Here is a 19,399-nt window from a genome sequence, read left to right on the forward strand (position 1 = left end):
AGATCCCAAATCTGGAACCAAACATCGAAGAGGCTTTTATATATTTTTTTAAAAACTACTTTAAAAATGCCAGGTCTTGTTACAGGTAGGGGAGCACCCTAAATTCAGGATTCTGACTTTTCCCTTGCTGCTGTTCACTACCTCAATAACTCCTAAAGCAGAGTAAGGAATTCAGCTCCCTCTCTGTTAGGCCTTAGTGGGATTATCAGCTGTTGCTGGAGACCCATAAACCCGATCTCAGCTCTTGGCCTTTCATTCCACCTCTTTTAACAGTTAACCGCTCCATAAAGCAAAACATTCACTGGCAATCAAAACAGGCAAACCTAACTAAACCCAGCCCTCCCAAAACTCCCCCTCTCAAAAAAAACCCCCAAAAACCAAACTTTTTTAACACTGTTTCCATCACCAAATTAAGTAAAGTTGCTTTAGACTCTGCTCTGTGTTAAAATATGGCTTTGTTTTTGAATACTCCCTAAAGAGAGAGAGAGAGAAAAAAACAATATTTCAAAGAGGACTCTGCATGTGTTTCCTGCTGAGGGTGTTCTGTGAGGGCTGGCTGCTTTCAGGCTAATGTTCCTGCTACATTTTTGCAGATTCTCCTGGTGAATATCTGTTTGTTGAACTTTATAGCAAAGAGCAGGGTTGTGCTTCTCTGTCTGTTTTTCATGGATGTGATTTCTTCACTATGTGCATAACTGGCTGTCATAAATGTAAAGGGAAGGGTAACCACCTTTATGTATGCAGTAATATAAAATCCCTCTTGGCCAGAGGTACAGAATCCCCTTACCTGTAAGGGGTTAATCAGTTCAGTTAACCTAGTTGGCACCTGCCAGAAGGACCAATGGGGAAAAGATACTTTCAAATCTGGAGGGGGAGGAAGCTGAGGCTTTGTTTTTGTGCTCTGTATGTGTTCTCTCTGGAGACCGAGACCAGGCAAGTAATCCAGCTCCTACTGAATGATACATCTACGCTTACAGAAATAGTAAGTAATAGCAAGGAAATGTGTTAGATTATCTTTTTGTTTTAGCTTGTAAATTTTCCCTGTGCTAAGAGGGAGGTTTATCCCTGTTTTTTGAAGTTTTGCCCAGAGGGGAATCCTCTGTGTTTTGAATCTGATTACCCTGTAAAATTACCTTCCATTCTGATTTTAGAGGTGCTTCTTTTATTTTGTTTTAATAATAAAGTTCTGTTTTTAAGAACCTGATTGGTTTTTAGTGTCCTAAAAACCCAAGGGTCTGGTCTGTGCTCACCTGGTTCCCCTATTTGGTTCATAGATTATTCTCAAGTCTCCCCAGAAAAAGGGGTGAAGGGCCTTGGGGAGATATTTTAGGGAAACAGGAACTCCAAGTGGTCCTTGGTGGTGGCAGCAGTACCCATCCAATGACAAGGAAGGATTTTTGCCTTGGGGAAGTTTTTAACCTAAGCTGGAAGAAATAATCTTAGGGGGTCTTTCACATGGGTCCCCACACCTGTACCTCAGAGTGGGGAGGGAGCCCCTGACACCGGCTCATGGCAATTACTGGTTCTGTGGATGAAGGGAAAGCAGTGGATGTATTGTTTCTTGACTTTAGCAAAGCTTTTGACACGGTCTCCCACAGTATTCTTGTCAGCAAGTTAAGGAAGTATGGGCTGGATGAATGCACTATAAGGTGGGTAGAAAGCTGGCTAGATTGTCGGGCTCAACGGGTAGTGATCAATGGCTCCATGTCTAGTTGGCAGACGGTATCAAGTGGAGTGCCCCAAGGGTCGGTCTTGGGGCCGGTTTTGTTCAATATCTTCATAAATGATCTGGAGGATGGTGTGGATTGCACTCTCAGCAAATTTGTGGATGATACTAAACTGGGAGGAGTGGTAGATACGCTGGAGGGGAGGGATAGGATACAGAAGGACCTAGACAAATTGGAGGATTGGGCCAAAAGAAATCTGATGAGGTTCAATAAGGATAAGTGCAGGGTCCTGCACTTAGGACGGAAGAACCCAATGCACAGCTACAGACTAGGGATCGAATGGCTAGGCAGCAGTTCTGCGGAAAAGGACCTAGGGGTGACAGTGGACGAGAAGCTGGATATGAGTCAGCAGTGTGCCCTTGTTGCCAAGAAGGCCAATGGCATTTTGGGATGTATAAGTAGGGGCATAGCGAGCAGATCGAGGGACGTGATCGTTCCCCTCTATTCGACATTGGTGAAGCCTCATCTGGAGTACTGTGTCCAGTTTTGGGCCCCACACTACAAGAAGGATGTGGATAAATTGGAGAGAGTCCAGCGAAGGGCAACAAAAATGATTAGGGGTCTAGAACACATGACTTATGAGGAGAGGCTGAGGGAGCTGGGATTGTTTAGCCTGCAGAAGAGAAGAATGAGGGGGGGGGGATTTGATAGCTGCTTTCAACTACCTGAAAGGGGGTTCCAAAGAGGATGGCTCTAGACTGTTCTCAATGGTAGCAGATGACAGTACGAGGAGTAATGGTCTCAAGTTGCAGTGGGGGAGGTTTAGATTGGATATTAGGAAAAACTTTTTCACTAAGAGGGTGGTGAAACACTGGAATGCGTTACCTAGGGAGGTGGTAGAATCTCCTTCCTTAGAGGTTTTTAAGGTCAGGCTTGACAAAGCCCTGGCTGGGATGATTTAACTGGGAATTGGTCCTGCTTCGAGCAGGGGGTTGGACTAGATGACCTTCAGGGGTCCCTTCCAACCCTGATATTCTATGATTCTATGTCCTTCGAGCACCTATCTCTGCTCTGTAAAGAGCAATGTGTGTATAGAATGTTTGGTCAGGATGTAAGCGACCTTAGCTGCTGCCAGGTGGACAAAAAACTATCCTGTAACCAGGAAAACTGTATAACATGACTACCTGGTGGGTACCGGTCTGCAAAGCTGTGCTCTGGAGACTTGTAGTCTACTTTTCAAATGGCAATACTGCTGGTGGTGATGATATCCAAAAAGAATACATGGGCCACATTCAAAAAAGATATGAGCCTTCTGACTTTTTTTCCCCCTGCCCACTCTAAAATTTCCTGTAATTGTCCTGTCATTCCCACCCATTATTGTCGGTGCAGTGGTAGCAGATCAAGGTTTCTTGACCTGTCAGTCATGACTCCCAGTGGGGTTAGCTGTTTCTTGTCGCATGGTGGGGGAATGAAATGGGAGAGAGAGACAAGCTTGCTCCCTTTTCCTGCCCCTGCCCCTCTCGTACCAGAAGCATCCTGTTGTGATCCATGGGGAACTGCCTATGAAATGCCCTATGAACCAGCACAACCTTTGAAACATCACGGGGTTCACTGGTAGCATGGGCTAGTGAATTGAACGCAAGATGTCAGGGGTTCTAATCCCAGCTCTGACCCTGACTTGCTATGTCATCTTGGGCAAAATTTTATTTCCTCATGTGGAAAATGGAGATGATGTTAGAGCAGGCTGTGTGTCTGTAATCAACGTTTCTGAAAGATTGAGATCCCAGGATGGAAAGGACTGTAGTAGGGATAAGCACTTGACACCAATGCTTTGGGAATTGGCACAACGGGTTCTGGAGCACAGCTGAGCTTGACTAATTGCATGGAGCTGAATCTTGGGTTTCTGGGGTTGATTATGGGGATGCAAACATTTGCGCATCCCTGTGGCTGATATTTAAATACTCCAAGCAATGCTTTAGCCACAGGGTCTCTCTCCCTCCCCCTCGCCCCGTGTTAGATCTTTGCCTTCAATTTAAAAAAAATGCTTCTAACCTAGAAGTTGGCCATAACCAAGTCTGCAGTGAGTGCAGCCTGTGAAGTGCTGTTGTGTATTTCAGAGATGAAAGCTGCCTTTAATATTTCACCAAGTTGAATAATTTATTCTGGGGCTAGACACCTCCTCTGCACGGTGACTAATGGTCCAGCCTCTACCCTAAACTACTGCAGCCAGCTCCTTGTTTTAAAAGTGCTCTGGCACCAACTGCCATTTTAAAAAATGGAGATTTGTCTACTTAAGAATTGGGTTGATTGGGCAAAATCCTAAGGAGAAAGTGTCACTTTAAAAACATTGTTTTATATGTTGTATGAGTTTTAATGCTGATGAAAGATGCTGGACTGATAGTCCCCTTATTAGCAGAATTTAGCTAGCAGAGATCATGGAAATCTCCGTCAATGTACAAAAATTAGATTAGATTACTAAGAAGTGGGTGTGAGAGTGGATTTAATGCTGCTGAACTCTCATTACTTCCCATTTCTGATGCTCATGACTTCCATGCCCTCTGTTGCTCCTGCATATTCTCTGAAGATTTGCCCTGAGAGTTTGCTAGATCTGTGTGCCAAACAATGAATCTTAATCTATTCCCTTCTAATATATATAAAAAATGTCTTGCTCACTCTCACTCTCAAAAGAAGTATTAGAGAACTGTTATAGAACTCCGGAAAAAGTATCTGAAATAACTGTGTCTTGGAATTATCGTTACCGTGAAAACACTCTTAAGATTGGTCAAGTCGTTCTCAGCCTTGAATGAAACACACTGCATCTTTGAAGGAAAATGTCTGACTCAGAAGGAAAAGGCCTGCATGCCAGGTTTGGAGGAGTCCTGATTGCGTCTAATGAGAAATAACTCCAAGAACAGTTGAACCTGTTGATTCCGTATAACATGGTCTAGGTCAGCAGAACCGATTGTAAAGGGAGCAGTTTCCTAAATGCAAGTCTTGTGTCAAATGTTCCAGTTTGTTGCTCGAGCACATACTTTGTTCCCAAAACTTTTGGGTTTTGTTTTTTAAAGTAGTGTTGACTAGAATACATGTAACTCGCTCCTGTAGGTGAGATTCCTGCTCCTTTTTAAAATGTTGTCCCGTTCCCTTTGGGGTATAATTATTCTTGTTTACTGTGTCAAATTCCAAAAACATATACCACTCTGTCAAAGAAAGAATACTAGTGAGTGAATTTTATTGAATGTCAAAATCGCTGGCGAAATCCTTGGTTAATCAGGGCTCCACTTTCCTAGGTCAGACACCAGGTCTGCAAAGAGGCTTCCCGTATACCGAAAGCACATTCTATAGCTAACTGAGCCAGGGAACTCAGAACCCATTCTGAGATACAAAGACACCTTGAAGGCCAACCTCAAAGTGTGCAAGATAGACTTTGAAACCTGAGAACACGTTGCACTGGACAGACACAGATGGAGAAATCTGTGCCATGAGGCTGCATCCACTTTTGAGGAGTAGTGGCATGTAAGGTCTTTTTGCAGGAGAAGAGAGCACATCCTAAGGCCAACACGTAAAGCCCTCCCCGTAACTACTACACTTGTAACTGCATCTGCAAATCCAGGAGTGGACTCACTTCCCACATGAGAAGCCATAAAAACAAACAAACCCAGAATTTAAGTCAATACTAGGTGAACACTCATCTGACGAAGAGACAAGAGAATCCATCACCACAGTGGGCCTTAAACTTGCCAGGTTTAAGGGTCACTGTTTTTTTTAATTCAGTGGGTGAGACCTGTAGTATCCGAAGGGGAGATGGAGTTGGAGATGGATTGGGTCTTTAAATCCTCCCATCCAAAGGTCGGGGTGGAGGTGGGGGTTATCCAGGCTATTTTTTCTTACTGATTTTTAACATTTTACATTTTAATGTTATGTAAAAAGTAAACTTTTTTTCTTAATTTCCCTTTAATTCTCCTTTTTGTTTTATGACCTATTTCCATTATTTTCCCCCACACCCTTAAGAGAACTTTTAGAATGGCCATGTTGTATAGGACTATTGGCCCATCTAGCCCAGTGTCCGTCTTCTGACAGTGGTTAGTGTCAGATGCTTCGTAGGAAATTAACACAACAGTGCAATTTCAAGTGATCCATCCCCTGTCATCCAGTCCCAGCTTCTGGCAATCAGAGGTGTAGGAACACCCAGAGTATGGGGTTGCATCCTGACCATCATGGTTAATAGATCCATCAATGGCTATCCTCCATGAGCTATCATTCTTTTTTTAACTCACTTATTCTTTTGGCCTTCACAGCATTCCCTGGCAATGAGTTCCACAGGTTGACTGTGTTGTGTGAAGAAGTACTTCCTTGTGTTTGTTTTAAACCTGTGCCTATTAATTTCATCAGGTGACCCCCTTGTTCTTGTGTTATGTGAAGTGGTAGGAGTGGGAACATAGATCTTCCTCATATGGGTGGTAAACAAAATTTTGGAGAGAGCGATGGTAAATTTTCATGCATTGCCAGAGGTGAAAGTAAGCCGGAATGCCCCGGTATGGTGTATTGGTAAGAGCCGGAGCGCTGTACCGGGATCAGCTTTCTCAGAGGGCAATTTAAAGCCTTGGGGTAGCAGCAGCGGGGCTGCGGCAGTGATTTAAAGGGCCCCGGAGCTCCAGCCGCTGCTACCCCCCCAGGGGCCCTTTAAATCCCCACCAGAGCCCTGCTGCCCGAGCCCTGGGGTAGCGGTGGCGGGGCTCCAGAGTGGATTTAAAGGGCCAGGGCGGTAGCGGCGGCTGGAGCCCCGGGGCCCTTTAAATCCCCGACGGAGCCCAGCCGCTGCTACCCCAGGGGCTCAGGCAGCAGGGCCCCGGCGGGGATTTAAAGGGCTCAGGGCTCTGGCCACTGTTACCACAGCAGAACCCCAGGCCCTTTAAAGCTCTGCCAGAGCCCCGGGGCAGTGGTGGCAGCCGGGAGCCCCCAGGGCTCCTCAGTGATTTAAAGGGCCCGGGGCACTGCTGTGGTAGTGGCAGCTGGAGCCCTGGGCCCTTTAAGTCCCCCCCGAGCCCCAGGGTTCCCAGCCACCTCTGCAGCTGGTAGCTCGGGGGTGATTTAAAGGGCCCCAGGCTCCCAGCTGCCACTGTTGCAGCTGGAGCCCTGGCCCTTTAAATCAAGATTTAAAGGGCCCGGGGATTAAGGCCCTGCCTCTTTCGGGTAAGGCCACGCCTCTTCCAGTTGAGACCATGCCCCCTGCTCAGGACTCTGGTGTACAGGTAAGTCCTCTAACTTACTTTCACCCCTGTGCGTTGCCATCCTAACACATGAGTTGGTAGCCATGAATGAATGACTGAGGTAATAGATTGTGGAGCCTTTATCCCTCGGTAACCGATGCAGATCCAGCCCATGTTCCTGACATATTAGGTGGCTAGATGAAATGAGTTGTCTGTCTTGGTCCATTTTCTAATCATGCCACAAAACCCAAAAACTAGTGTTCCCCCTAGTAAGCAGACTCGGCACAGACCAAAGGATTGGATGGGCCTGGGGACAAAATCCCCTACCTATTGCAAGAAGTACCGGGTCAGGACTGAGGCATGCTGTTAAGAGCAGTGTGCGGGGGACGCTTGCATTGCTGCTGCTGTGCTTGGTTTGTGAACACATGGAGGACTCCAGCCACCACCTTTTGTGAACAAAACTCCTATTAAAATTAATTTTAAAGGCTTGGATCACACCTCAGAGTTATGCCATCTTTGGCATTAAAGTCTGATTAGCATCTGAGATTAGGATGAGCCTCTAAGGGTTAATCCAAATCACAATGCACCGTGTAATGTTTGCAGATGGTGTGAGAGCAAGAGCTAGCCTCGTACTGTCTTGGCAGCGCACAGATAACTTCGCATAATTCCCTGCAGATGTTCCTGTAGAATGGTTTTAATAATGAATTGTGAAGTCAGGCTAAACTCCTGAACAGAGGAAAGGGGGGAAAAACACACAAGAAATGCGTCACTTGATTCTGCTTTAGAAAAATAAGTCTCTTAGCAAAGTTCCTGTAGCAGGCAGGGTGCGGGGGAAGCATATCAGTTTGCACCACGGTAGCCCAGCCTTTGCTCAACTGAGGGCCACCTTGGCTACTTGCCCATAGCCTGCAAACCCCATGTAATTTGCACAAAATGGAGCAAATGGCAGATGTCCAAATCTCTCTCAGAGGGGGCTCTGGCCTGTGAAACTACAGTGCTAGCATCCAGTGCTCTGTTATCTAAATGGAATGTTGCCTTCTTGAACCTGTAGTCTCCATCTGTGGATTGCATTGTGAAACTCGCCTGCATTTTGCCGACCTTCTGGTTAAGTGTCTGTCGGCCCTTACATTAGAGGGGAATTTGCAACATACAGGGGTTATCGCTTGGACTTGCCATCATCAGGCCGGCTCTCAGTTTGTGAGCAATGAAGCGCCTCCTTAACTGAAGTGGAAGTTCTAGAAGTGGCTGCAGGCTTGCTCGTGGACTATAGGCCTTTTCAGCTGCAGAAGTTGCTTCACTTTTCAACCAGGGTGGTGATGTAGAACATAGGGTCAAAGGCAAGGTGGCTAATGGGAACGAGCATAGGGAAATGAAGACCATCACATTTGAGATGGAAGCAAAACTCTGAGCCTACTGTGCTCAAGCCCAGGGGGGACCAGATAATCTCAGTCCCAGAATACTGAAAGAATTTGCATGTGAAATTGCAAGTCCAGTCGCAAGGATTTTTAATTAATCTGTCAAATCCAGGGTGGTACCACATGACTGGAGAATAGCATAAACCTGCTGCCTGTGTTCTTAGTATGGCTGATGCGCAGCAACAACGATAATTTTACATTCCAATGGTTAAGCCAGATAATTGTGTTGGGAGTTGTAGAGGGTATTGCTGTGATGCCTCCTTTCTATTTGTGAATCGGGCATTGACTCTATGTTCCATGGTCTGTCCTGAGTGACCCCAGTCGCACACTAGAGTGTCCTTAATTTAGTTGGGGATTGATCCTGCTTTGAGCAGGGGGTTGGACTAGATGACCTCCTGAGGTCCCTTCCAACCCTGACGTTCTATGATTCTATGCTTCCATTTGTGCAGCAGGTATCTGCATCTGCCATGATTTGCACGGATGCAGTTTAGGGTTGCCCATGAGCTTGCCTGGAGATCAAAGCCAGGGATCATCTGTGTTGGGTCTTTCATGAAATGTTTATTTGTGACTGCTTGTGAACTCCATTCAGCTTTCCAAGCTTCATCAGGGTTGAAGTTGCATTGGCAAAGGTTAAACGCATGGGTCCAGAAGAGATTACGTGACTTCAAGCTGTGGTGAGGGATGTTAAGGTCTTGGTGGCTGGGGTGAGACTTTTGTTTTTCACGATCCGCTGGAATTCCTGAAGGGTTGCGGCATCACAGTGAATGGATTGGGGGACAATGTGTGGCAGCCAGTGAGGTCAACTATTTAAGAAAGGGAGGGGGAATCAACCTGGGCACCTACAGACCCATTAATCTGACCTCAATAGTAGGCCAGGCTTTAGAACAAACATTGACAGAATAATTAAAGAAAATGGGATAAAATGCAGCATGTGCTTACTAAAGGCAGATGTCAGACTGATCTGATGTCTGTCTTCGATAAGCAAACTGATTTACTAGACAAGGGAAATATGGTAGATCTCATTTATTTGGACTTAAGTAAAGTATTGGGAAATTATTAATTAAACAGGAGAATATGGGGATTAGTACAAGAATTGTACGGTGGGTAAGGAACTGGCTAAAAGGGAGATCGCAATGGGTTGTGCTGAAAGGAGACCGGTTGGGCTAGAGAGGAACTAGTGGAGTTCCTCAAGGATCAGCCTTGGAACCAATCTTATTTCATATTTGCATTAGTGACCTTGGCATAAAAAGTAGGAGCGTTGTAATGAAACTTGCTGATTAGACAAAGTTGTGAAGCATTGGCCGCACTGAGGAGGATCAGAATATCCTACAGGAAGAATTGGATGACCTTTTGAGGACTGGAGTAATAGAAATGAGATGGAAATTTTAATAGTACGAAGTGTAAGGTCATGCACTTAGAGACCAACAACCGTTTCTGCAATAAGCTGAGGATTTCAATTGGAAATGGCAGAGGAGAATGACCTGAGTGTATTAGTAGATCACAGGATGACTGAGCTACCAATGTGATGCGACCTGGGGGAGGGGGAGGCGCAAATGCGATCCTAGGAGGTATCAAGAGAGGTATTTCCAGTAGAGATAGAGAAGTATTAATGCCATTGTACAAGACCCTGGTGAGACCTCATCTGGAGTAATATGTACAATTCTGGTCACCCGCTTTCAAGAAAGATGAATTCAGACTGGAGAATTGCTATTAAGATGATCAGAGAAATAAAAAGCCTGTCCTATGAGAGACTAAAAACTTTACTTATTTAGCTTAGTAAAACAAACTGAAAGGGAATAACAAATTTATCTGAGCATAAACTTTTGTGAGCTGTAGCTCACTTCATCGGATGCATTCAGTGGAAAATACAGTGGGGAGATTTATATACACAGAGAACATGAAACAATGGGTGCTACCGTACTCACTGTAAGGAGAGTGATCACTTAAGATGAGCTATTATCAGAGGGGAAGAACACCTTTCGTAGTGATAATCAAGGTGGGCCATTTCCAGCAGTTGACAAGAACGTCTGAGGAACGGGGGGAGGGTGGAGAATAAACATGGCGAAATAGTTTTACTTTGTGTAATGACCCATCCACTCCCAGTCTCTATTCAAGCCTAAGTTAATTGTAGCCAGTTTGCAAATTAATTCCAATTCAGCAGTCTCTCGTTGGAGTCTGTTTTTGAAGTTTTTTTGTTGAAGAATTGCCACTTTTAGGTCTGTAGTCGAGTGACCAGAGAGATTGAAGTGTTCTCCAACTGGTTTTTGAATGTTATAATTCTTGACGTCTGATTTGTGTCCATTTATTTTTACATAGAGACTGGTTTCAGAGTAACAGCCGTGTTAGTCTGTATTCGCAAAAAGAAAAGGAGGACTTGTGGCACCTTAGAGACTAACCAATTTATTTGAGCATAAGCTTTCGTGAGCTACAGCTCACTTCAACGGATGCAGCTGTAGCTCACGAAAGCTTATGCTCAAATAAATTGGTTAGTCTCTAAGGTGCCACAAGTCCTCCTTTTCTTTTTACATAGAGACTGTCCAGTTTGACCAATGTACATGGCAGAGGGGCATTGCTGGCACATGATGGCATATATCACATTGGTGGATGTGCAGGTGATAGTGTGGCTGATGTGATTAGGCCCTATTTCCATCCCACCATCAACCTCAGCCTGGACCAGTCCATGCAAGAGATCCACTTCCTGGACACTATGGCACTAATAAGCTATGGTCACACAAACACCACCCTATACCGGAAACCTACTGACCGCTATTCCTACCTACATGCCTCCAGCTTTCACCCAGATCACACCACATGATCTATTGTTGACAGCCAAGCTCTACGATACGATACAACCCCTCAGACAGAGACAAACACCTACAAGATCTCTATCAAGCATTCTTACAACTACAATACCCACCTGCTGAAGTGAAGATGGTGGGATGGAAATAGGGCCTAATCACATCAGCCACGCTATCAGAGGCTCGTTCACCTGCACATCTACCAATGTGATATATGTTCACGGCTGCTACTCTGAACCTGAGAGGGAATAGGATTTCTCTCTATAAATACCAGAGGAGAGAAAAGCTATTTACGTTTGAAGGACAGTGGTAGCACAAGAACAAATAGGGATAAAATGGCCATAAATAAATTTAGGCTGGAAATTAGAAGGTTTTTAAACATCAGAGCAGTGAGGTTCTGGAACAGCCTCCCAACAGGAGTCATGGAAATAAGAAACCTAACAGGCTTTAAGATGGGGCTTGATATAAATGTATTAACAGGATAATACGGAGTTGCCTTACTAATTTTTAATGTAAATCTCCATTTGAGACTTAAAAAAAATCAAACCATATTTGAAGAAAAATGAATCAGTCGTGTTGTAGCTGAGTGTTTGGTGGGAGGAGGGGATGAGTTATTTTGTTGTAACTAGCCAATTCCATAAATGTTTAGTCGAATCTTCTGTTTCAGGTTTTTCAGAGGCCTTCCAGGGATTGTGGGTGATACTTAGCAGTGCAGGTGCTTCGTGACTGCTTTCATCTGACAGCTCCTCTTGGGGGCACTCACGGCAGCACAGGTCTAGCTCGAGGAATTTACAAGCTGTGCTAGGAGGCAGTGGAGCCTGGAAGCAACTTAAGCCAAACTGTGGGGGGGAGAAGAAATAACCAGAGCTTTAAGAAATATAATATAAAATACACTTTCATTAAATCAGTATTAAGGTTGAGAGCCCACATTCAAAAGTTAAGACTTCTACTATAATTTTTAAGTTGGCCACATTGGACATGCAAAGTTATAATCTAGTACTTTGCACAATTATTTTCTTCATCTGCTTCAGAGGAAGGGTTTATATAAACTCTTCCAGTCTAATTAGTATCAGCTGATTGTCAGCTTCTGGCATACTAATTATGCGTGTTCACTATAAATGTATGTTAAATTTAATATGCTACCCAAGTTTTAAAAAAAAAAAATCAACGAAAGTCTGTTTTTGAAATTACTTGGCTCTGTTAACTTCTCTATATCCACTGCCATGGGTGAGCACCATGTCAGGGAAAATCTACCTCCTGCTGGGAAAGGAGAACTAAATTTAAACTCTGACCATGAATGTTGTGAAGCAAAGTTTCCAAATCTCTATTGGGCCAGAAAATGGAAATCCATGTCTGAGGTCTTAGTGGCGTTACATAGCAGCTGTGGAATGGCTGGCCAGTGGATATCGTTTCCTGGGGCGCATGATGTATTCAGTCATACAGAATAGAAAGGAGTGGGTTTAATACCTGTATATCCTTCTGGTGAAATATTCCATCACAGCTGCACCTGGAACTAGTACTGGGGGATTTTAACACCCACGTTGAAAATGTGCTTCCGTTAAGAGATAACTGAAGTTACAGATTAGTTGGCTTGTAGCAATATGCTCTACAGCCTCTTCCATAAGTAAGGCCCTACCAAATTCACGGCCATGAAAAACATGTCACAGACCGTGAAATCTGGTCTCCCTCCATGAAAGCTGGTCCTTTTTTTGTGTGCTTTACTGTATACAGACTTCATGGGGGAGACCAGTGTTTCTCAAATTGGGGGGGGTCCTGACCCAAAAGGGTGGGGCGGGGGGGGGGTCGCAAGTTTATTTGGGGGGAGCTGTTGTGGGATTGCCAGCCTTACTTCTGCACTACCTTCAGAGCTGGGCAGTCAGAGAGGGCGGCTGCTGACTGGGGGCCCAGCTCTGCAAGCAGCAGGTCAGAAGTAAGGGTGGCAACACCATACCAGGCCATCCTTACTTCTGCGCTGCTGCTGGCAGCGGCTCTGCCCTCAGAGCTGGCCTCCTGGCCAGCAGCCGCTGCTCTCTAGCCGCCCAGCTCTGAAGGCGGAAGCAGCAGCGCAGAAGTAAGGGTAGCAGTATCACACCACCACACACACCCCCATACCCTTGTGACCCCTGCACAACTCCTTTTTGGGTCAGCACCAGAGGCCCCACTTCACTAGGCATCATAAAAATATTTACAAAAATAGTCCCTGTCCAAAAGATCTTGCAGTCCAATCAAATACACAGCAGATGGATGTAACAAAACAAGAGGCAATAGGAGAGGGAGGACAAGAATAATAGTGACAGTGACCCAGTTAATGTGTGTGGTTCAGAGACTTGCATATTTGTGTTTTTTATTATGGTATAAATAAATGGATGTCTCCAATCCCCAGTGGTGCTCTATCTAGCCACTATTAGCCAGCAATTTTCTGTAGGTGGCATGGTAGAAGTGGGCCTTAAAGGGGTTGGAAGGAGGCTGAATTGATGCTTTACGGACTGAGATCACTACTAAATCATTGCATGACTGTTATAAATATATTTTAACCTGTCTGTGCTTCCATTTCCCCATCTCCATAGCATAAACTACTCAATAATACCTCCAGGGTGTAGAATTCAATTACTGTTTCGATATCCTAAGGGGAGAGGTGCTCTAGAAACATTAAGTTTTTCATATTTTGTATCCCCTTTTGAAGTGATTTTACAGAAGCCTTGGTGCAAGGATTAAGAAACTACTGCCTCTGATTTTTATTAGAGACCAGATGGGGGTGAGGGAACCTCTTCTTTTATTGAACAGACTTCTGTTGCTGAAAGAGACCAGCTTTCAAGCTACACAGAGCTCCTCTTCTTGATTTTTATTGTTTGAGGTTGTTCAGTTTTTTTTGTCCTTCTGGTGCTAGGGTTTGTGTGGGCCCCTGCTGTTTTCTCTTTAAAATGTGTTGACTAGAGCTGCATCGCTCAGACTTGTTTTAAGTGGTTGGATCAAAGAAACTGCTAATGGGATTCTAGTTACTGGAACAGGGACTGTGGTGGAGCAGAACTAAATTCTGATCTGAGCTCTGCTACTGACCCCCCATGTGGTCTTTGCATGGGGGCAATAATCGGCACCTCTGGAAAGCTCTGTGCAATCTTCTGATAGTACAGTAGAAATGCTAAATAGTGCAATCGATGTCTGCTTCCAAACGGCTGCAGGACAACTGAACTCTGCACAAGATCACTGACTTGCAGAGCTGTGACTGTTTTTGTTTGATGCTCAGCGGGATCCCAGCAGAGTTGTTTAGGGGGCTGTTCCTTCCAATGTTGATGACTTCTGTTTTTCTCTTGCAGGTTGGTGGTTTGTGAGCACTGCAGAGGAACAGGGCTGGGTCCCTGCCACATACCTGGAATCCCAAAATGGCACGAGAGATGATTCAGAAATTAACACATCCAAAGCTGGGGAAGGTATGAATTCTTTGGTATCTAGGGGAAACTTTCAATTAGACTCTTGATTTCAGAAATCCGACCTCTCTTGAAAACAAGTTACCAAAGACCAACGACTGCAGTGACTGCATGAGTGTGATTCTTAAGACCGTTCACTGGTCACTTTTGCTATCTAGTAACAGCAAATTCACTGCCATGGAAGAGATCAGACTAGAGTACCAGGTCTGAATTTCTTCCTATTGGGTTAGCTAAGTGCACCAGGGGATTCAAAAGCAGAGTGTCATTTGTTAATGGTAGTGACTGACACTCAAGGCCTTCACAGTCTGAGCAGCCTGTGTCCTTGCATATCTTGGATATCCACATTCTGCCATTGTGGGAGAAAATTTGCAAAGTGAAATAATTTCTATCAAGAACAGTGAGTGTCTTTGTTTGAGGAGAAGTCTCCTGAAGATAATTCTAATATTTGTTAGAGATGCTCAACAGAGGAGGAAGAGTGAATTCTACTCCTCACCTTTGATAACTTTTCATCTCCACAGAAGTTCAGCACATCTACGTTATATATATTTTTTAAATTACCATTTGAATTAGATTTCATTGTTTGTGGGTGGAAGGGTAAATGGTGTTTTAGAATTGTCTCCGTTTAGAACTGTCTCACTCCACTAAAGCCGAAGAGTCATTTGTCATGGTAAGAAGTAGGCTTTCAAGTATTCCTAGCCAAGGATAATCCAGCTAGAATACATGTATCAAGCTCTAAAATGGGATAGTATGATTACACCTGTGTCATCCTACTCCATTATGAAAACTTAACCACCTTTTAATGGAATATTCATGCAGTAACTGTGTACAAAGGACAGTGTTTTATTACGATTTACTCAATTCTAAACAATCCATCACTGTAGTACCTGGGTGCTCTTTCTGTAAATGTCCACATACAAACAAAATGGAAGTGTAGCTCTCAGATCTTTCTATGAACCTCCTATGAGTATGAATATGGTATTGATATACCATATCAATGAATGATATGACTATGGTATCATGAATATGGTATTGGGGTGATTGCCAATCTATTAGGAACAAACACAGTAGATTCTTATACTGTGCCCCAAGGGTTTGTCCCAATCTTCCATGGCCCTGTAACAACTTTCCTTGGTCTAAGCTAGTCATATCCCAGGCCATTAAGGGTTCGTAGACAGAGGCTTCAACCTTGAATTAGGCATAAAAGTGGACAGGTAGTCAATGAACCAGACTGGTGTGATGTGCTCTCTTCAGCAGAAACAGCACAATGCTTTAAAAAACAAGAGCAAGCTGCTTTCACTGAAATTGTGTTCACACATTTCATGTCTTTCTCTTCTGAAATCGCCCCGTTTCCTTGTCTCCTAGGACACGTTAGATGTTTTAGACCTCGTAGTTGCTTAAGCCTTTCATACTCTTGATTAATTTCTACGTGTCCTTGTTCATCCATATTACTCTGTTTAAATTACTTTTCAGAGTTGTTGCCAGATGGTACATGTAACCCTGAGGCACAGAACTTTCTTTGAACAGTTCCTGTATTTCCCCTTTCTGCCCTCACGTCTTTGTATTGCTCTCCTCAATTATGCTCAACACACTCTGCCTTCTTCCCCGAATTGGATCTGCTGAAATTCAAGACTTTATTCTTTGCCTTTTCGGTCTCACTTCAATTCCCATGACAAATAATATTACGTTATCTCTGCTGCTGCTTTGATGTGCTCCAACTCTCCTTTTCTCTACATTTTTAATAATTATTTCCTTTTATGTCATCACCACATAATCAAAGACCACTTCTGTTCTTCATTTTCCTCCTATTTCTTATGTATCGAGGCCATTCTTTACCTTGCCTCATCATAGAATGGCTGCATGATGATGATTAGAAGCGTAGCAAGACTTCCAGACTGGGGGGAAGGGGAGAGAGTAAAAAGTTTCACATGCTTTAGTTAAGAGACAATAAGAGGGCATATGCTACAGGTTTATGAGTCAGGAATGGTAGAGGAAATAAAGCCGTCTCTTCCGTTTACTCTTTTTCATGATACACAAAAAAGGGGGCCGCCAATGAAATTGAGAGGCAACACATTTAGGTATGATAAAGTAAAAATTTTAATCCTTAGTTAATCTGTGGCATTTACTGCCACAAGATGTCACAGAAGTCAAGAGTTTAGTGGGATTCAAAAAGGGGTTGCTCATTTAAATGGATCTAATGTGACCGGATGCCCTCATTTATATAGGCTAAAAATGTTTAGTGGATATAAACTCTCATGCTTCAGGACCAATCACCAAATGATTGGTTAGGAAGAAACTCTTCCTGTAGGCAGTTTATTTCATAATTGTCTGCTGAAAATGTAGCAGCTGCTATGGACCACTGTTGCTGACAAGAACGCTGGATTAGTTGGAACAGCAGGGAGTTTCTTGTGTTCACTGGCATGTCTGCCGAGCCTTTGTTTGATTTATTCCTTTCTCTGGTAGTGGGTCTGAGCAAATCCCTGGGTCTGTATCTGGATAAATGAAATCTGTAACTTGAATGTGTTCTTCTCCCCCAAACCTTTAAGTTATCTCTTCCTTCCTGATTGATCTTTCTAACACTGTCCTACTCTGTTTGCTCTTGGTTTAGTTTTTAATTCTGATCTGCCTTGACTATAATCCAACCACAGCTTTGCCTCCCGCAGCACTCCTGTATTCCATCCTTTGGCATAATTACAGCAAAATGAAAGTCTTACGCAAGGAACTACAGATGGGAGAATCTTACCAAATTAAACTGGTGGAGGGAAATGACATTAAGAGCAAGGTGTGAAGAACGCTAGTCTCCTGTCTAGGACCTGAGTTGTAAATCCCTTGTTCAGAAGCCCAAGAGAGTTAAAGTAAGCCTTTTCCTGTAACATAATTTAGTTTTCTGGCCAAAACTTTGTGGCCTATAAACTGCAACTCACACTTTTAAAAAAGTCCCTTCTTCTCTTCAGACTGTTGAGTCCCTCCCTTCCTTCTCACGTAAAACCCTCTGGTTTAGAACACTCTTTGATTCCAGCTGAAAGTAACTTGGCTTGTGATGGGGGGGTGGGAAAAACCTCTAATGACTCAGAGGAGCCAAAGACCCAGAAGTAAGGATTCCAAGAATATGCAATGGCCTGTATTTCCTGTCACTTCTTTCCTGAGCACTCAGACTCCCACTGAAGCCAACAGGAGTGCTATAAGCGCACCCTCTCTCAGGATAGTTCTGTTCAGGGTGATGACACTGATTAGTAGTAGTAGTATTTGTATTACCGTAGCACTTAGGAACTCTAGTGGTGTATATTCTGCTAGGCACTGTGCAGAGACCGAACAAAAAGATGGTCTCTGTCTCAAGCTTATAATTTAAGACCAGAGACAACGGATGGATACAGACAGAAGGCAGAGTACAATGAGACAGTATTGGTCTGTGGACTCCAGACCAGCAGCCTCACTGTTAATTTTTTGTTGTTGGTATCATGGAAAAAAGTTTTTAAGCAAGATAAGAAGGTATCTTTGCAGTAGCTTACAAGGAGCTCCTCCCAAGTGTGAGGGGCAGCATGGGAGAAGGCACTAAGGTGCTTGTTTGAAACTTAGGTTACTAATTATTTATTCCTTTTTAATATCTCTGTGCTTTCCATGAGCAAATCACTCTTCTCTTCTGTTTTCTGTCATTCTCCCCATTTTGATCCCCTCTACAGCATGGTCTTGGAGAACCATGCTCTCAGTTTTGCTTACTGATACAGGATGTCCCCAGACTGACTGAACATAGGCATTATTGGATACTAGGTAAAAATATCAATAATTCAGAAATCCTATTGAAATTCACTGTCATTGAGGTTCCTAAGTCATTTAAGGCACCTTTTGAAAATTTGACCCAGCGTCAGTAAATCCATACTGTTGTGTTTTGCACTTACATTAGCTATTTTGAAGCTTAATGTTTGGAAGAAGAAATATAGAATATACCTCACATACCTTCTTTATAGCAGCAATGAATGCCTTTTCTAATGCCCAAACTAGTATGGAAGCCTTTGTGAAAGATAAAGCTTATGCCTTTGTCTTGCCTTCCCAGTTCAGTGGTTACTATATCAAAATCCCAATACATGAGCAAGAGAGTGAACTGAAGGACTGTCCATGTATGTGACCTGGCAAACTGTGTGTTCTGGCATTTCAATTAAGAAGTGTCCTCTGTGCACAGCTATTTTAACAATATCATTTTCACAAGTGTCTTTTTTTCTTTGTTATAATTTTAAAGCATAAACTGTTACTGAATGTGAAACTAATTCTTAACTCTGTCATGTACACTTCTTGAACCCTTGACGTTTAAGAGAGTTAAAGATTATTATTTTAATGGTAGAAAACTGCGGCTCTAAAAATTGATGGGCCTGACCCAAGGAGTGTGGATCTGGAGCTGAACTTCCCCAAAATATGGAAATGTTCAGATGTCTCCATTTCTGTTTAATTTTAACTATCCATTTCTAGTCAGTATTTAGAAAAGCTTCCTGATTTTTTTTAACATATTTTGCTTGGACAAAGTATGCTTAAAATCAGTTTGTAGTAGAAAATGCATTTTCTCCTAATTAATTACTTACTGTACTTTAATTAAATAAATAAATAAATAAAGTATACTAGGGATAGCGTGTTAGTGCTCAGTTACTACAATGATGAGCATAGTACAACTTTGTAGCTTTCTACAGGTCCTATAAATACTTACTACTACTAAATGTAAGACTGTATATATTTTAAAGTATCACAGCCCCGGACAAGGTCCAGGCCCCATTGTACCAGACTTTATACAAAGTAAGACAGCATAGGCCCCAAAGATCTTGCACCTGAGTAGAGGAAACAACAATAACATCTCTTCAAAGTTTCAAAGTCCTAGACGCAAATTATCTAATCCAGGGTGTA

At 43.4% G+C, this 19,399-nt stretch overlaps 1 protein-coding gene across 6 annotated transcripts in view; it reads left to right on the forward strand.

Moving 5' to 3' along the window:
- Positions 1-19,399, forward strand: part of SH3PXD2A (SH3 and PX domains 2A) — a 383,399-nt gene that overhangs the window by 333,982 nt on the left and 30,018 nt on the right. For all 6 annotated transcript variants that reach the window (XM_084634157.1, XM_084634156.1, XM_084634159.1 and 3 more), the window contains one exon: positions 14,405-14,518. In XM_084634157.1, the coding sequence (XP_084490283.1) occupies positions 14,405-14,518 (114 nt within the window). The remainder of the gene's footprint in view (positions 1-14,404; positions 14,519-19,399) is intronic.

This window comes from Lepidochelys olivacea (genome assembly GCF_965140295.1).
Source record: "Lepidochelys olivacea isolate rLepOli2 genome assembly, chromosome: 7".
In the NCBI taxonomy this organism is placed as follows: domain Eukaryota; kingdom Metazoa; phylum Chordata; order Testudines; family Cheloniidae; genus Lepidochelys; species Lepidochelys olivacea.